Source organism: Orcinus orca, chromosome 3 (assembly GCF_937001465.1).
Source record: "Orcinus orca chromosome 3, mOrcOrc1.1, whole genome shotgun sequence".
NCBI classification, from domain to species: Eukaryota; Metazoa; Chordata; class Mammalia; order Artiodactyla; family Delphinidae; genus Orcinus; species Orcinus orca.
The window spans coordinates 133,592,451-133,609,610 of record NC_064561.1 but is presented as its reverse complement, the minus strand read 5'-3'; the positions used below and the strand labels follow the sequence as shown (position 1 = coordinate 133,609,610).

The 17,160-nt window shown below is 35.4% G+C and overlaps 1 protein-coding gene and 1 pseudogene across 1 annotated transcript in view; both read right to left on the bottom strand.

Annotated features, from left to right (window-relative positions):
- ADAMTS6 (ADAM metallopeptidase with thrombospondin type 1 motif 6) overlaps positions 1-17,160 on the bottom strand; it is a 266,593-nt gene that overhangs the window by 79,697 nt on the left and 169,736 nt on the right. Inside the window, exons 12-13 of the mRNA XM_004270746.3 lie at positions 12,057-12,202; positions 9,847-9,910 (exon numbers count right to left, since the gene is read on the bottom strand). Of these exons, the coding sequence (XP_004270794.1) occupies positions 9,847-9,910; positions 12,057-12,202 (210 nt within the window). The remainder of the gene's footprint in view (positions 1-9,846; positions 9,911-12,056; positions 12,203-17,160) is intronic.
- LOC125963814 (ribulose-phosphate 3-epimerase-like) lies at positions 2,272-5,166 on the bottom strand (annotated as a pseudogene).

Below are 17,160 nucleotides of genomic sequence, written 5' to 3'. Positions count from 1 at the left end.
ACTTTCATGCCAGATGCACTTGTGCTTCTTCACTATTACACTAGACCAACCTTCTACACTCCCCAAATGTTCTTTTTCTTCAGGATAGCAACATACTCTTAGTCAATTATACCCTGTTAGGTGAAGGAGCATAAGTGGAGGCTGGATTTCAACCTTTGCTTTGCTTATTAGCAAGTCATGCACTTGACATGAGACTGTGAAGAAGGGACACATTTCTGCTTGTTCACCCAGACAGGAGTGATATACATAAAGATGCCGAATGGGCTAACAAAAGCCTTGCTTCCACACCCTCTTTTACAAGTTGCAAACAAAACTCCTGATTTCCTAATTATAAGGTACTGTCTAATTAGCTCATTAAAGTAATTCACAAGGGCATTTCCAAGGTTAAATTTAGTGTTCAATGCATGTAGTGAATCATTTCAACCCCAGTTTTGAGGCAAACTTCTCATATTTTCTCCCCCAAATAGTTTCTGCTTTTGGGGGAGTAATTTCACTGTACCTTTACTTTTGAAGAAAAAGAAAACAAAAGCCTGATAAACCTACATTGTCTAGACAAACTTAAATCTGGCTGTCATGTTTGATACCATAATCTTGTATGCAAGTTTTCAAAATTAAAACTACTTCTATATGCCTTGTATGGCCTAAATTTAATTTAAATGTCATCTATCCATAGCATGACCCTTTCCCCTAAGCCTGTAAAAATGTTAAGAAACAAACTTTTACTTTGTGATTTTTTAAACGTCGCTTTAAAGAACAAAATAAACAAGCAAGCTCTATTCTGTGCTTAAAAGTTAATCTTTATTTCTCACAACAAGATGCACTCTATAAAATTCATACTAACCTAAAGATTAATGACACTGCTCCTGCTATTTTTTGCCATTTTATATATATGTGTATATATACATATATCTATACATATATACATACACACATATATATATACATATATATGAAAGTACACTTTTATAAGTATATTGAAGTATATGAGAATAATGTGGTTGATACATATATGTTTTCTAATTATAACTTGGGACACAGTTATAACACTGTTAGTTAATGGATCAACTCTGTACCTTGGCATCACTTACCCCACACCTTTCCCTGGGGGCAAGGTCTGTAGTTTCATAATTGTCCTCAGCTATCTGGTTCTGCTGCAGGGTAAGGTTAGACTGGAAGTAAGACAATGTCAAAGGTGACCAAACTCTTTCAGAGCTTACTTTGCCACACCCACCTCCCAAAGGCTCCATCTGAGTGCTAGAGCAGCACTCAGAAATTCTATGCCTTCCTGAATCCCTTCCAAGACACTAGCCTGTTGCTGAGCTTTAGTTCCTCATTTTAAAATATTAAAAAACAAAACAAAACCCTGTCCTTCCCTTTATAAAAGTGATTTGAAGATTTGATGAGGTTATATAAAAAGTACTTTGTAATCCATAAAACATAAATGTATACAGTAATAGCTACACTGTAGCAAATACAGATTAAGTACCAGGGATAGCACTAGATGTTTTAAAGTATTACTTCTTTTAATTCTCAAACAACCCTGCAAGTTTGATATAATTATACTCTTTATATAGGAGTTCTCTGAAGTTTAGTCAAGTTAGGTATCTTGTCAAGGTAAAATAGAAACAATCCTGTTATAGTCAGGATTAAATTTAAGTCAGTTTGAATACAAAGTCCATACCTTTTTCACTACAGTACTACTTCCGAATATAGGCTGTACTTTTCCTGTGTACCACAACCAAGGCAATGACACCATTTAATGACCTTACACAATGAAGAAGAAAAAAACTGCAGAACAGTATGCACCTCTAGCAAAGCTGACTGAAAAAATGTCCCTGTACTAAATAACCTATGCTTAAATTTTAGAACAGACCACAGATGACCTGGAAAATCCTTTGTCTCCATTGTTTTTTATAGTTTTGATGCATAAAATAAAGGAGGAAATGAGATGTGTAAGATGCAAGAATAATATGACTTCACCCCAGCCAAGGTGGAGCTTAGGCTTTTCACCAGAAGTTCTATCCTAGTCACATTATCAAGCAGACATGCAAATCACAAATAAAATGGAATAGGAAAAACACACGGATTTTCTGGAAAATAGCTAAGCAACACCAGGACATTCTTTTTAGAAATGTAGAAGAGTCCTTTGCACAGTAGCTAATATTTCTTCTTTAGGCTTTGATATAAAATTTGGTTCATAACCTCAATATAGCAATATTTTTACTCTTGACAAACATCAAGTTTTCAAGTATTTATAACACTGACCTATAAATTCTGCTACTTAAAATACTTATACTATGTACACCAACTTTTACCCTCTGAGAACATTTTGCATGATAGTTTCAGTCACTGCAGTGAAAAATTGCTCAGGAAAGCAGAAATGCCTGCTTAATAGTCAATATTCTTTTGTGTCAATGAAAAGGAGATTCCATATACATAATAAAGTATTTTTTTAGCAGCTCTCGAGCAAACACTTTTTAGAAGATTGAGCACAGATCTGGGGTCTTTATTTCTCATAATGGCACTACCTGATAATCATGCTAGTTCCTACATTTGCTCATTTATAAAAAGTGTCAGGACCTTAACAATCATTTATCTTTAAGTCCAAAGAGGAGAACTCAAACAATGAACTCTCAGCATCATGACTTCCATAAATCTCTGCTCTCCAAACCCAAGTTCCGTAAGATCATATCTATTAGATTAGTTTATGGTCCCAAATATTCTATTGAAGTTCCTGGTTTAATGGTGAGAGCAAACTTCATCCAAATATCCTATGTCTTTAGTAGATGCTCCTGGTTTCTCAGTAGCTTCAAGCCAAAAAGCATATTCATTTGTTCCTGCCACAGCTATTGTCTTTACCTGGTATTCTGTCCTAGAGACCATGATGTGAATGTCAAAGAATGAATCTTTTTCTAGATGCTTTTGAAGGCTCCTGAGGGTGACCAATGGTGATGTAGGGAACAAACTGCACATCCAATACATCCTAATGCAGATAACCAGCCTCAGAGTCTATTGTGTGAATACCTTTGGCCTCTAGGCTGGTTAAGTTGCTGTTGAGAGTGGTCAGCCAATTTTACAGCTGGCTATCCATTTTGGTTTTATTTTAAAACCTTAAAGATTCTCTCTTTATAAGTTGCCTCTTCTATTTCTGTGGATCGCTTTCTTTGAAACTGGGGTAAATAGGACAGGACTTAATGGGAACACTGTTGTCTTTCCACTGGAGAGCTCTTCTCTTCTTACCATTCCTGTACCCTTCAAATGTCTGTGGTAGGAATTACACTGGCATTAGGGAGAAAGTGTGGCTATCTTGTTTTTGTGCTTGCCACTTTTTAAGACTGGCCTGCATTGGTTCTAGATCCAATTTCTCCTCAAACCTAAGCAAGGAGAATACTGTCAGCCTTGTATGTTTCAATCTGATTCACTAGTGTAGGGATCCACATAGGAAAAGTATCAAAGCTTCAAAATAATGAAGTGTTCCTTTGTGGATATATCTCCTTTTGTCATAGCTATCAGACATTATGAATCTTAGAACTGATAGTGTTTGCTTCTTTACTCAGGTTACTAGGAAACTCAGAGCAAAATCTATGGCCCACTTTTAGTGAGTGAAAGGACCTTGTGGTACATATTTAAGGTACTGATCCCAGCCTTATATTATTTTTCCTTTTCTTCTGATTTTCTAATTTATTCTATTCTTCTGTTGTGATTTTAATGAAGCTAATTCAATTCTAATAAGAGTTATAAATAATAATATAATTATTATTATATGTAAAAACGTAAGAACTAAGCTGTAATCTACAGTACCAGCTGGTCAATCACAGAAAAGATAGGGTCAAAACTGCTATACTATATGGCAAACTGATAGGCTGTTTGGAATGGGTCGCAAGATCTTAAAAGAAATGCAAGTAGGATGTATCAAATATATGTTAATCAGGCTTATATCTCCTAGATTTCCTATTTTCTATTATAACGTGCTTAAGTTATTAGAAAGTAGAGAGCAAGCCTCAAAGATTCATGACATTAGATAAGGAACCCTGGTGCTCTTACCGTTTGATTGCCTAACATCATCTCATTCTGGACACTGATTTGAAAATTCTTCCAGGATCATTTGAATTTATCCCTTGTTTTATCCCTATTTAAGTCTCCAGAAAAGCTCTTGGATCACATATGACAAAGTAACAATGCCTATGAATTGTTTTCTAGGTCTTGACGGTCAAACTGGTTCTAACTAATTGGAAAGTTTTCTCTCACATCTTATTTACAGGGTCACTCAATATGATGTGTAAAGTATTAAATTAAATAAAACATGCACTAAGGCAGGAGGCTGATTTGATAAAAGACAAGTATACTCTCTTGAGTCCCTTAAATTAGGGTAGTTCACACAGACACCCAGGCATTATAGAAAAAAAAAAAACATTCAAAACATTATACATTATAGAGACAAGAGGCCAATGTACAAAGAACAGGCAGAAACACACACAGAAATGACAGAGCATGTGGCCAAAGTGAACAAAAAGAAGAGTGTGAGGTGAATGGTCATCATGTACAGCACAATTTTCATCAGCTGTTCAGCTGTATAAAGGCAAAACGTAGTTTGACTTCAGCTGCTGTATTTCTTAGTGGCACAAAATAACTCAGTCACTTATGAGCTAATTTGTGTTGCAGAAACAAGGCTGTAACAAAACAGATTATAACACGACTTTATAGCATAGTTTTTCTAGATTTATATTGAACAAATGGAAATTAAAAATATCTTACCAAGTCAACTCACCACTGAGGAGAACTCTCAGTATGGAAAGAAAATATGGTTAAAATAATAGGTCTGGTATGTAGTAAGTGCTCAATAAATGTTAGCAGCAGCTACTACCATCACTACTACTACTACTGGTACTACTGCTAGTACTAGTCCTACTACTACCGTTACTACTTTTGTTGCTGCTACTTCTACTCGTAAAGATGGAAACTAAAAGAGCTCTGATGCAGACACCTGTGGCACTCTCAATATCTATCACTGCCTACTTTCTTGCTAACAGAATTCTGATTTTTGCTCAGGAATCTACCTCTCAGAGAAAATGATTCTAACCCCATTTTAGGGGCATATCTAGATTAGTCAAAACCAATTATGGTAATACCATTCCTTTTGCCCATGACTGGGTTAAGGGTGGGCATTCGGCCTCCTGGCCAATAAAACATGAAGGAAGTCTGATGAGGTAGCAGGGGAGAAGCTTCGGAAAAAACTTTTCATATACTTAAGAAAGACACACTGGAGCACTTAATCTCTTCTCTGAATATTGTCAGGGTAAGAGTACCTTAGTTGCTCTGATGTTTCCTTGTTGATGCTTTTGAGTTTGCCTTCAAAAATTATGACCTTACGGCATTTCCCTTACTATCTGGTCAGCTCTTTGCTGATTTTAAAATGTTAAAAAAAAAATCTTATTCAGCACTCTCTAAAATATTTTTCTGTCAGAATAATCTGTCATTACCAAAAATAAAAATTTCACGTTTGTTTCTAAAATGAGCTAAGATTGATTTGACTTGTTTTGAGAATTTTATACATAATATTTACAGTCTTCTTTTTATACTGTTAAATTTTTTTTAATTGAAGTATAGGTGATTTACAATGTTTCAGGTGTACAGCAAAGTGATTCAGTTATATATATATATATATATATATATATATATATATATATATATATAATATGTATTCTTCTTCAGATTCTTTTTCACTATTGGTTATTACAAGATATTGAATATAGTCCCCTGTGCTTCAAAACAGAAACAGACCCGAAGACATAGAAAACAAACTTATGGTTAGCAAAAGGGGAAGGGGGAGGGATAAATTAGGGATTTGGGATTAACAGATACAATCTTCTTCATAACAGTTATTTTTCTACTGCATAGCTAGACTAGCTTTGTGCTGCCCAATACAGTTGTCACTAGCCGCATGTGGCTATTCAAATTTAAATGAGTTAAACTTAAAAATTCGGTTCTTCTGTTGCACTAGACGCATTTCAAGTACTCAAAAGCTAATTTGACTACTGGCTACCAGGCTGGACAGTGCACAGATAGAATATTTCCATCATTGAGGAACGTTCTCTTGGACAGTGCTGGGCTAGATTATGCGTTTTGAAAGTTTAAACTTTCATGTATTAGATTACATTTTAAAAGGCTCCAGTTTACACAACTTATGTTCACACAGCTTTATTAACTTGGATAGCGTGAAAATAAATTTTGGTGTGGTAACTGAATTGTCTCAAATTCTGAACTAGTAGAGACAAGATTAATGAAGAAAACATAATTATTTGTATATTAATGATACATATATGTTAAATATATCTCCTTAACATTTGCAAAAAGCTGAAACAGAAGACAAAGATAGTAATAGAAATGTCAACCTACCAATAACAAACTCCACAATCTGAGCATCTAAAACATATTTCATGGGTAAAATGCAACAAGCCTGGCATGTGTGTCTGGCATGTTTTTTTTTCCTTTTTCTGTTACCTATCGTACATTATTCATATTGTATAGCACCTGTGTTATTAGACCCAAAATGTGTGCCCACCTCTACAACTACATAACAGAAATAGATGGGAATTGAGAGGTCGGTTTGCCTTTCTCACTCCTACCTAACACAGTCTAAATATGCAGTAGGTACTCCATTCTTCTTCCCTTGCATAAAACCTCTATTTTCCGAGATTCATGTTATTCATCCAAATCACTATTTGGTTTCATCACTGCTTTCTCCCAACTTTATGATGGTCATTTCCCCTCATTTGTTAAAGAGCTTGATACCTGCTTCACAGTCTCACTATACCCTCCAAGTCCTAATAACATCCTGAGTGAATCCAACATCCACACGGAAGACTGCCCAAACTCCCTAGCCTTAACATTCCTAGAACTCCTTCACCTCCACTCAAGGTTAGGCATGCACTCCCATGGCCACACTCCAGATTTGTTCTCACTGAGAACAGTCTCACTTCTCATAACTTAAATTCAAATACATTCCACTCTCTGATCCCCTCACCTGCTATCTCTCTCACCCTGTTTTTCCTACAATACTGGTTCTTTAATTTTTATGCATTTTTCAAAGTTACATCCTTAATTTTCTCCACGCTAGCCTTCTTTAGACTCCACTGTCATTCCCTAGTATAGAGTGAATGGCTCAGCTCATCATTCTCACCAGTATCCTTAAATTCTTCTTGATTTGTTTACTGTTCTGTTGTAATCTCACCTTTCCCTAACCCATTTTTATCTAAAGCATAAATCTGAGGCTAAATTTTTTAACCTACCCACCTGGCACTTAATTTTCTTCGTGCCTAGAATGCTTTCATTGTCACTTCCTTCTTTTCTGGTCAGCTGCAATTTGCCCTTTCAGATCGTTAGCTTCCCATGGGAAGAAATCCTTAAATCCCTAATTAGGTTATGTGACAATTCCACATGCTTTTATAGCATTCCATACTTATTCTATCATATCATATCACTTATCACCCTGCATTGTGATTTTCTGCGACTTCCCAAGAAATTATAAAATCCTTGAGGGCAGAGCCTCTCTCACTCTATCACAGTCTGATAAACAGTAAGCACTCAATTATTTGTTGAGTGAATGAATAAATAATGCCTGAAACAATATAATCATTGTAATTGAAGCTACATGTAATGAATTCAAGATGTAAATTTAATAGAATTAAATACGATAAATAAGCTATAGAGTGTGTTAGAGGTAGTATGAGGGGAAATAGAGCAGGGTAAAGAAGATTAGGAATCCCAGGGGTGTAGGGAGTAGGGAGGGTTGCAACTTTAAATACAGTATTCAAGCCAGGCCTCACTGAGAAGATGACAGCCGAGTAAAGGTGAGGTAAGGGAGTTAGCGATGTAGATATTTGGGTTGGAAGAGTATACAAGGCAAAGGGAACAGCCAATGCAAAAGCCCTAAGGTGGGAGCATGCCTGGCACGTACAAGGAGGGAGGCCCGTGTGGCTGGAGCAGAGTGAATAAGGAGAAATATAATAAAAGATGAGTTCAGAGAAGTAATAGAAGGCCAGATTGTGAAGGCCTTGCAGGCCTTTGTAAGAACTTTGGATTTAAGTAAAACAGGGAGCCATCGAAAGGTCTTGGGTAAAGGATATACTGAAACGGAATCACTCTGCCTCTTATACTGAGGGCTGTAGGGAGCAAAAGTAGTATCTGGAAACCCACGGAAAAAGCCACTTAGAGTAATCCAGTGAAAGAGTGGTAGGCAGCAGTAGAGGCAGTGAGAAGTCAGATCTATGATATATTTTGAAGGCAAAGCCAATGGGATTTTCTGAGGGATTGGATATAGTCTGTGAGACAGAGAAAGGAATCAAGAATGACTCAAGGGTTTTTGGCTTGAGCCAGATGAAGTTGACATCTGAGATGGGAAAAACTGCTGGAAGAACATGGTTGTGGAAATGTTTTGGAGACAGCATTTGGACATGTTAAATAGTACATGTCTATTAAAAGTCTAATAAATGGTAAGACATGAGTCTGAAATCCATGGAAGAAGTCTGGGATGAAAATATAAATTTGGGGTCAAATAACATATGAATGGTATCATAAGCAATGAAGCTGGATGAGATCACCAAAGAAATGAGTATTGGTATGGCAGAGAAAAAGAGGGGTAAGTCCTGGGTACTCTGACATTAAGAAGTCGGAGAAAAGAATAGAAACCAGCAAAGGAGAATGAGGAAGAATAAGTAGCAATATAGAAGGACAACCAAAAAGCTACAGTGTCATGGAAGCCTGGTAAAGATCAAGTAAAATAAACACTCAGAACTGATTATTGGGTTTAGCAACATGGAAAACATCTTTGACTTGGCAGGAACATTTTCACTAGAATGTTGGAGGCAAAAACTTTATATGAGCAATTTTAGGGAAAAATGAGAAGAGGAATTAGATATGGTAAGTATTTTTGTTTTTGTTATTTCAAGATAGGAGAAATAACAGCATGTTTGTATGGTTATGGAAAAACCCAGAAGAGAAGATGTTGAAAAAATCATCCACATGTTTATGAATAAACAAGGATTAGGATAGGCATAGGGTTGGAGAGCGTAAGAGTGAGGAATAGTGTGGGAGTGTGGGTAATAGTCTGATGATATGAAATTAAAAGCTGTGGTTTTTAGATAGGAGGAAGGAAAAATTATCTGGGAGGAGTAATAAGATATAAAGAAGATAGTCAATTCACTTCCAGGCCCAGTCTTTCAAGAGCTAAGGGAGAAAATACATGTCCTTAACTTTAGAGGCCTGCAGAGGAAGCAGTATCTTCAGAGGAGAGCCAGTTTCCATTAGAACAAGAAGGTGAAGGGAAGAAAAATTCAGAGATGTCAGGATGTAAGGGATTTTGCTGATGATGGACCACGAGCTTCTGAGGGCACAGAAGAGTTTCAGTGGTTGGGCAGGGATGAGAAACAGAAGAAGGGATATGCGGAGATTTATGGAATTGGATGGCAAGAGATGAGGAGTGACATGGAATTCTGGGACATCTTGCCGTGGCAAACATAAAATGGAATAAAGATTAATCCTTGTTTCTTGAACTCAAGACAGATAATGGTGGCAAAGCTGTGAGTGTTGGGGAGCCAGGGAAGTTCAGGGTGCGTGTCTCTCTCTCTTGACTCCTACTGGGGGAGAGTGTATTTGCTTCTAGTGCTGGAGCTTTCTCTTGATTCTTAAAGGAATTGATGGACCTGAGGCTGGTTCCATTCAGTTTCAAAAATTCATGTGACCCTCACGCACATGGATTTCTGATCAAATAGTTCACAATTTAAAAAATTTCCCTGCTCTAGGGGAAATGTAAGCTAATTTTTCATAGCAGAGTTTGGTTTTACTTACATCTGTATTGCAGGAGCGATACCGTTTCCTTTCCCCAAGGCAATATTTTCCACCTCCTGAAGGTCTGCAAACACATTTTGTTTAACATGTGAATATAATATATCTAACCACATAAACAGTATATATATTGCTTGATGAAAACATATTAACATTTACTTTAAGAAAATAAAAAATCTGACGTTTTATTAGTTATTAAAATAATAATCATGCTGGCGTTAGTTAGCAATAATGATTATGGTTGCTGAACAAAAAATTAAGGCAATCTACCATGAGTAACTTTATAAGGCTCTTAATTGTGATGATATACATTCTTAAGAAAATGTAATTAAATCAATGTATTTTCTAATTATCATAGTAAACAGGTATTCAGCTCAACACAATGAGTTTAAAAATCATTTATAATGAAAAGCCATTTGAATCATATTTAACAAAACACATAATCTGATACTATATGTTCATCAAGTAGAAAATGGAAAGTTTGTGTTTTTTTCCAGACTGGAAATAAGGAAAGGACACAAAATAACTCCCTGGAAATAGCTTCAGCTCAAAGTTTTTAATTCAGAAATAAATTTCTATCTCAATTCAAATATTACATGAAGTTTTAAAAACTTCAGTTTCAAAAAATTAAATCTAAATCTAAGATAGGCTTACATTATATAGATACTTTATATTACATTCAAATTAGGATGTTAAATATGTGTTATACATAAATTAATTTTTGGAGTCTTTAACATTAGAGAAAGTCATATGCTATTATTTGGACATGCAATTTTTGAATGGAAAAAACTAACTTGTTCTTTTAAAAGAGGTCCAAGTCATTCTCTTAAGTATTTGGGTATATTATTTATTATCATAGGGTTTTATACTTTTGATTATTAAATTACAGTAGCCTGCAGTTGAACTTAGGTTAACTATTCTGCACTTGTTTTAAAAAGATCAAGTCTCAATTATAATTTTGGCCCACTGGTATCAATGAGATAATTAAAGTTACACTTTGAATATATTTTGAATGCTAGTGAATGCTGACTTTAAGCAAGGGAAAGAAATGGCCTAGCTTGAACCAGCTGGGAGAAATGTGTTGGTCAGACAAAAACAAGGTAGTGGGGACGGTGGTGGCAATGCTGTTTTATGAGTGGGTGACAGCTCTGTTTAGCAGGATGGTAATAATAGAAAGTGGGAGAATGAAAACACAGAACTAATACAAAGGGAAACAATTTCAAGCTAAAAAGAATAAAAGAGAAGAAAAGAGACATTTAGAGAGAGGAACCAAAGACAGGTATCCTGAGTTAAAATGAGAAAAAATAAACAATAAAAATAGACCATCTTCTACCCCAGCAGGGGGAAAAAAGCAGAAGTGATATTATAACACCATTCTGCACCAAATAATTGTCAGGAAAGAAGGTCCTCAACCTGAGCTCTAGAAAGAAATGGGAGCACTCGACATGAAGCAGCTAAGGAGCAGTTTAGTCTCCAGGAGGACACGCAAGACCAACTAAAGGAATCATCCACCTGCAATGGGCACTGGTGGAAGGGAGAAGCAATACAGCTAGCAAGAAATACTGATGGGGCTGGCTTTATGCCAGGGGGACTCCGGCTGGAGAAAAAGAGTGGTGGGAGAGGAGCAGTCTGACCTACATAAAACAATCGTGAGGAGAAAAGTGGATGCAGCTCCGGAAGGTGATTAATGGGGGCATGTGAATGGAAACTATTTTAACACATGGGCAGTATTCTTTTCATTGTGATTTGTGATGCGAATCAAGGCATTTCAACCCTCAAAGTGCTCTCATTGGTCCTTTTAATACTAATGTAGCAGTAATAATTTTATGTGACATGTGAAAAGACCTTATGCTTCCTGGGAATAATGGTACTGTAGCTAAGACAAGACCTGGATTCATCCATAATTCAGTAGTTTTTGGAGGAGGAAATCTATCTGATTATTACTAGATTAAAAGTCTGGCTATATCTGGGATAGATACACAATGCTTTTCTTTTTTCTTTTTCTTTTATTTTTAGTTACACAGTAAGGTGAAAAGAAGAAAAAGAAAGTCTGTCTAACAAGGCTCCTCCACTTTCCAGTGCCTATTGCTTGTTCTGAAGACAAGCACTTGGCTCACTAGTGAAACGTTTTTACAGATAACATGTGAAACCACAGCTTTGAATCATTTCCAACTGTGTCTTTTTGTTGGCTCCGGCTTACTTTAGCTACTTACGCTGGACTGTCACAGTGTCTTAGGGATGAGGAGACGCCTCCCCCGCAGGTCCTGCTGCACTCTCCCCATAGTGACCAGGGACCCCAGCCCCCATCTATGCTCTGGGGCCAAGTGCCAAAAGGAACACAATCTCCCTGATAACACCACTGCAAGATTTCACAGAAAACAGAGAATTAGCTTTTAGGCAGATAGAGCTATCAGGATAGAAATAAATACATAAGGGTCAGGCATTAGCATTCTCCCAATAGATAACAGACTGAGAGTTCTTTAACTGTGTTTAGACATTGGTAAAGGTGCATGTGATTTGCAAATTATCTTTAGCTAGGCAATGATTTATAAATCTCTAACAAGTACCAGGAGTCTAAAAAACTTGACTTTACTTCTTTTTTCCTTATTTCTTCTTCTCCAGACTTTTAGTGTTTCTCATTATAGAGACCTCAAAACTCTTTTTTAGATATTTTAGTATTAAAACATTTTTTTCTTTATATTCCACTATTATTAGACTCATGGAATGATAACGCAATATGGAAAGTTCCCCAGTAAGGAATTTTTATGATGGTAATTGCTTTTTCTTTAAAAAAAAAAAAAGGCCGGTTGAGGCTACAATAGTAAAAGAATGTGTTGTGGCATTTCATCTACATGACTGCTGCAGACATAATAAAAGCAATGCCAAGACACTAGGGACAGGGTACAAAAAAACCCTTATACACAGTGACTAGCCATGTGTATAGTCCCTGCATGAACATGTGTACTGGAATTCTTCTCAGCTTTACTCTCTGCAATAAACCACACATACTGCACATAAGTAGAAAGTCAGGAATAATTTATCGAGATGCAGACATCGCATAATCAGCTCATAACTCTAACATGATAAATCTAATTTGCAGAATTGGTAAAAATGATTTTTTTTTTAAACCAAGCATTAGGCTAGGCTTTTATTGGTGCATTTTTCTGAGTTATCAAAATTTGATGAACCATACTGATGCTATGAAAGTCATTTGTTTATATGAATAATAGGGAACATTATTAGAGTTGAGTAACTGTCAGCAATGTTAGATTGTTAAATAAAAATTCAACCATTATATTAAAATGTAAAGGGATTATGACATGTGATGCTTTGAAAGTAATCAGTTTATTATATTAATTCTGTATATCCAGAATTCTTTCACTTTCACCATTTGTACTACTACCACTCTAGACCAAACTAGCAAATAGATCAGCTTGTTATCTGGTCCCCCTGCCTCACTTTCTTCTATGTATAATCAACCTATTCTCCAGCGAGCTATCAGAGAGCTCTTTTAAAAACATATTATGGCATTATGTCACTTTTTGGCTTAAAAGACTGTGGTGGTTTCCTCCTTCCCTTAACTCTGGTCAACGGTGGCCTTTGTGACCTAGCCTCTGCCTCCTTCTCCAGCCTTATTCTCTTTCTGGTACAGAATGTTCCAGACACACTGGCCTTATTTCTTTTCCTCCATACACTAAACCTGTTCTCTCCTCAGGGCATTTGCATTTGCTGGTCCTCCTGGGAATAATCTTCAGATTCCTTATATTGTCTTCTCATCGTTTGGTCTCAGGTCAGGTGTCACTCAATCAGAGAGGTCTTTCCTTGATCACTCTTATTCTGAAGTGGTTGTACTTCACTATCCCTTCCACCCTCCCCTCCCCCTACTCCAGGATGTATAGAGATTACATCCTCCTGTTTTAGCCCCCTCTTACACCTACTTTAAATCACCCTATTTATTTCTCAGATTACTTCCTTATTATTTTTATTGTCTCCTCTCCTTAGTATGTAAAAGCCTTGAGAGCCAAATGTGGCTGTTCAAATTTAAATTAATTAAAATTAAAAAGTCAGTTCCTTAGACCCACTAGCTACATTTCTAGGGCTCCCATAGCCACATGTGGCCTAGCGGCTATGATGTTGGACAGAGCAGATACAGAACATTTCTATCATCACAGAATGTTCTAATTGGAAATGTTGAATGTCTAGAACAGTGCCTAGAATGTAGTGGATATGCAACAAAACTTTATTGAATGAATGAATACATTAAATTATAGAATCCTGTGTCCTGTTTTGGTTACTACATTTCAGGAAGGAACTGGAGATACTGGAGGGTAAAGATAGTCATATTCATCTTTGCTTCCCTGGTAGTTGGCACTCAGAGAATATTACAGTAGTTGTAACAACATAAAGGACTTCTTAAGAAAAGTGCTAAGCAATTAGGCAAGAGGAAGTCAAAATTTGGTTGGCTATAAGACCAAACATTCTGACCTTAAATCTAATAAATATTAAAGTAGGACATTAAAAAAGATTACAAGTTTTGGGCAACAAAAATTACCATGAAGAAAAAGAAAATCATCTGTCCAAAATGATGAAGCAGAGGTAGTTGGCTGAACTGATAATACAGTACCAACTCTGGGAGCAGGGCTGCTAATAATGTACATGTGAGAGGGAGAATGTTCCAGCTGCCAGCTTATGATTTACCTAACTGATCTTGAAGACCAACCATGTGCATAATGATATACCAATTGCGTTAGATTTTCATCTATATAAAAGTCACAACAGTGGACCAAATAATCTCCAGTTTTACATTTTTGTTATTACAAGTAGCTATGTGTAAGAATATTTATGCCTGCACCTATGAGAGTAACTGAGCAATGTAGTATTTACCAGCAATTACTGTCTTTTCCTGTGGTTTCAATTAATGACACTTAATACTAAAAAATTCCAAATCTTAAAATTTGCCTATTTTCTTCAAGTTGGAAACTTAGCATTACTGATTTCAAATAACAATAAAATTTGATTTTACATTTATTTTACATAATCACAGAGCTGTACTTAAAGCTCAAAGAGGCTTTAGAATTCATGTGGTCTAAGCACTTCATTTTTTCACATGAGGAAAGCAGAACCTGAAGGAGGTTGACTTGCCCAAGGTCACTTACTGGCAGAAAAGGATTAGCTGTCCAAATACACACAAAAAACAAGTGGAAAAAAAATCAATTGGATGTGCAGGATTACATATTTGAAGACATTAAAGAATACATTAGTATATTTTACTGAACTGTTTTTACTACCTAAAATACAAAATAACACTAGAGATTTTTTAAAAAACCCACTTAGCTGCAAGTATACAACCACATGTTATTTCATACCTCCTTGAGTATTCTTATAATTAGTAGAGGAAAAAACTCTCAGTTTTTGCATTTTTCAGGAGACAAAATTGTGAAGGTCACAAAAACACTGAAAGATGTAGATTCTAAAGTATTTAATAATATTGTTTTACATGTGTCCTAGATGCACACAAAATGTAGCACAGGGAAAGAACTCACATAAATTCTCTTGTTTTCCTTTTAAAACTTATTCTGAAGGTAAAAGATAAATACAAATATTCAGTTTGTAAAATGTTGCTCAGTTCTTACCATTAGTTAATATCTACAGAGCAGTAGTATTCTATAAGTGGTTTGCTAAAACCTTTTACTGCATAAATTTATGCTATTGATTATATCTATTCCATAGAGTTATAATAGACAATTATATCAGAAAGTTAAATAACATAGATTAATGGGTAAAGAATGAAGAATTCATAATAATAAGTATCAGTCATTTAGCAGCTGACAAGAGACTAGTGTCTAGTTTAACAACTAATTAACAACTCAGTCTGTGTGGGGATGACTTCAGTCTGTGGGTATCCTGTGTTACAAACTTGAGTTCTCATTCTAGCAATATCTTTCTTTGGTCCAGAGCAAGTCATTTGTTTCTTTTCTTTAGTTTCCCTGACTACAAAATGGGGACTAACTTTAGTTTTTGATTATAATATGATTTGGATTAGGATGACTACAGAAATTAGTTCTATACAGACATACCCTCAAGTTAAAAATCTATCAAACAACTTGTTTAATTTTGCTCTCTAGCAAAATGTTCTTTTGTGCTTTCCCCTCACCTTGTGTTTATAGGAAAGGATCTCCTTGGAATTTTTGCTACTTCTCCTTCTGGTAGTATTAAGTATCTTGATGTAGTACATGATTTTAAGAGAAGAAACTTATTTAACTTAGTAAGTTTTTTTAGAAACCTATAGGGAACTTCAGGTGAATCCAGTTATTTGAGCTAATTTTCTAGATGACTATATTAACCAATATATACTAAGATTTTAATGTAAGTCATAATTAATATAATTGGATTACACCAAATAAAGTAGATTCAAGTATAAAATCCTACAAGCACATTAAAGGTGAGAATTTTGAGTTTTGTATTTTCTATTTTTACCCTTTTTTTTAAATCTAAAGGTGCCAAACTGTAAAAGCTCTATTTCCATAGGCATAGAATTTTACTTCATGTCTTAAACTAGAAGAGTTCAATATTCAGATGGAAACTAGTTTTTAATCTTTATTCCCAAGGGTTATATCCAATCTAGTGATTTTGGACTATTCTAAATATCAGTCATATTACTATAGCCTAAATGATCCAGATAAATTGGATAAATCTGGCTTTCTTTTTGCTAATTCAGGTGTGTTTAACCAGATTCAGAAAGGTGAAAGAAGTGAAACTATCGCATTCAAAAATAAAAATTCATATTGCCCATTCTTGCTTTTCACATTCCTTCTAAATAAAAGAAATATGTCTTTAAAACTATCTAGAAAGATGATATATTCTAGTGAAACACTTATTTTCTTAAGAAACACTTATTAATCATTAAACAACATCTCTTTCTGTTAGGCCACTGAATTTCATGATCTCCATCAGGGAATTGTCTTAAGCAAGATATATTATAAATCAAAAAATCTAACTTTGAAAATTTGTCAGAATTCTACAAAGGAAAATTTCAAAATGAGTATATATACAGTATTTTTAAATAATTTTTTAAAACTAGATATATTTTAGGATGTGATTATGGTAGATCTTGTACCACAGCCAGCACTGGGTCTAGGCAGCATCTGGAATAAGATACCTCTAAGGAAATCCTAAGATTTTAAAGGAAGTGATATTGGTGATTCAATATAGAACATTCTTCCTAAATCAGAAAAGCTGAGAGTTGGAGCACAGTGCTATTAAAAGCCTTATCTTTCTGCTCTGCAGGTGCAGGAATGCTAAAGTTTATTTCAGCCG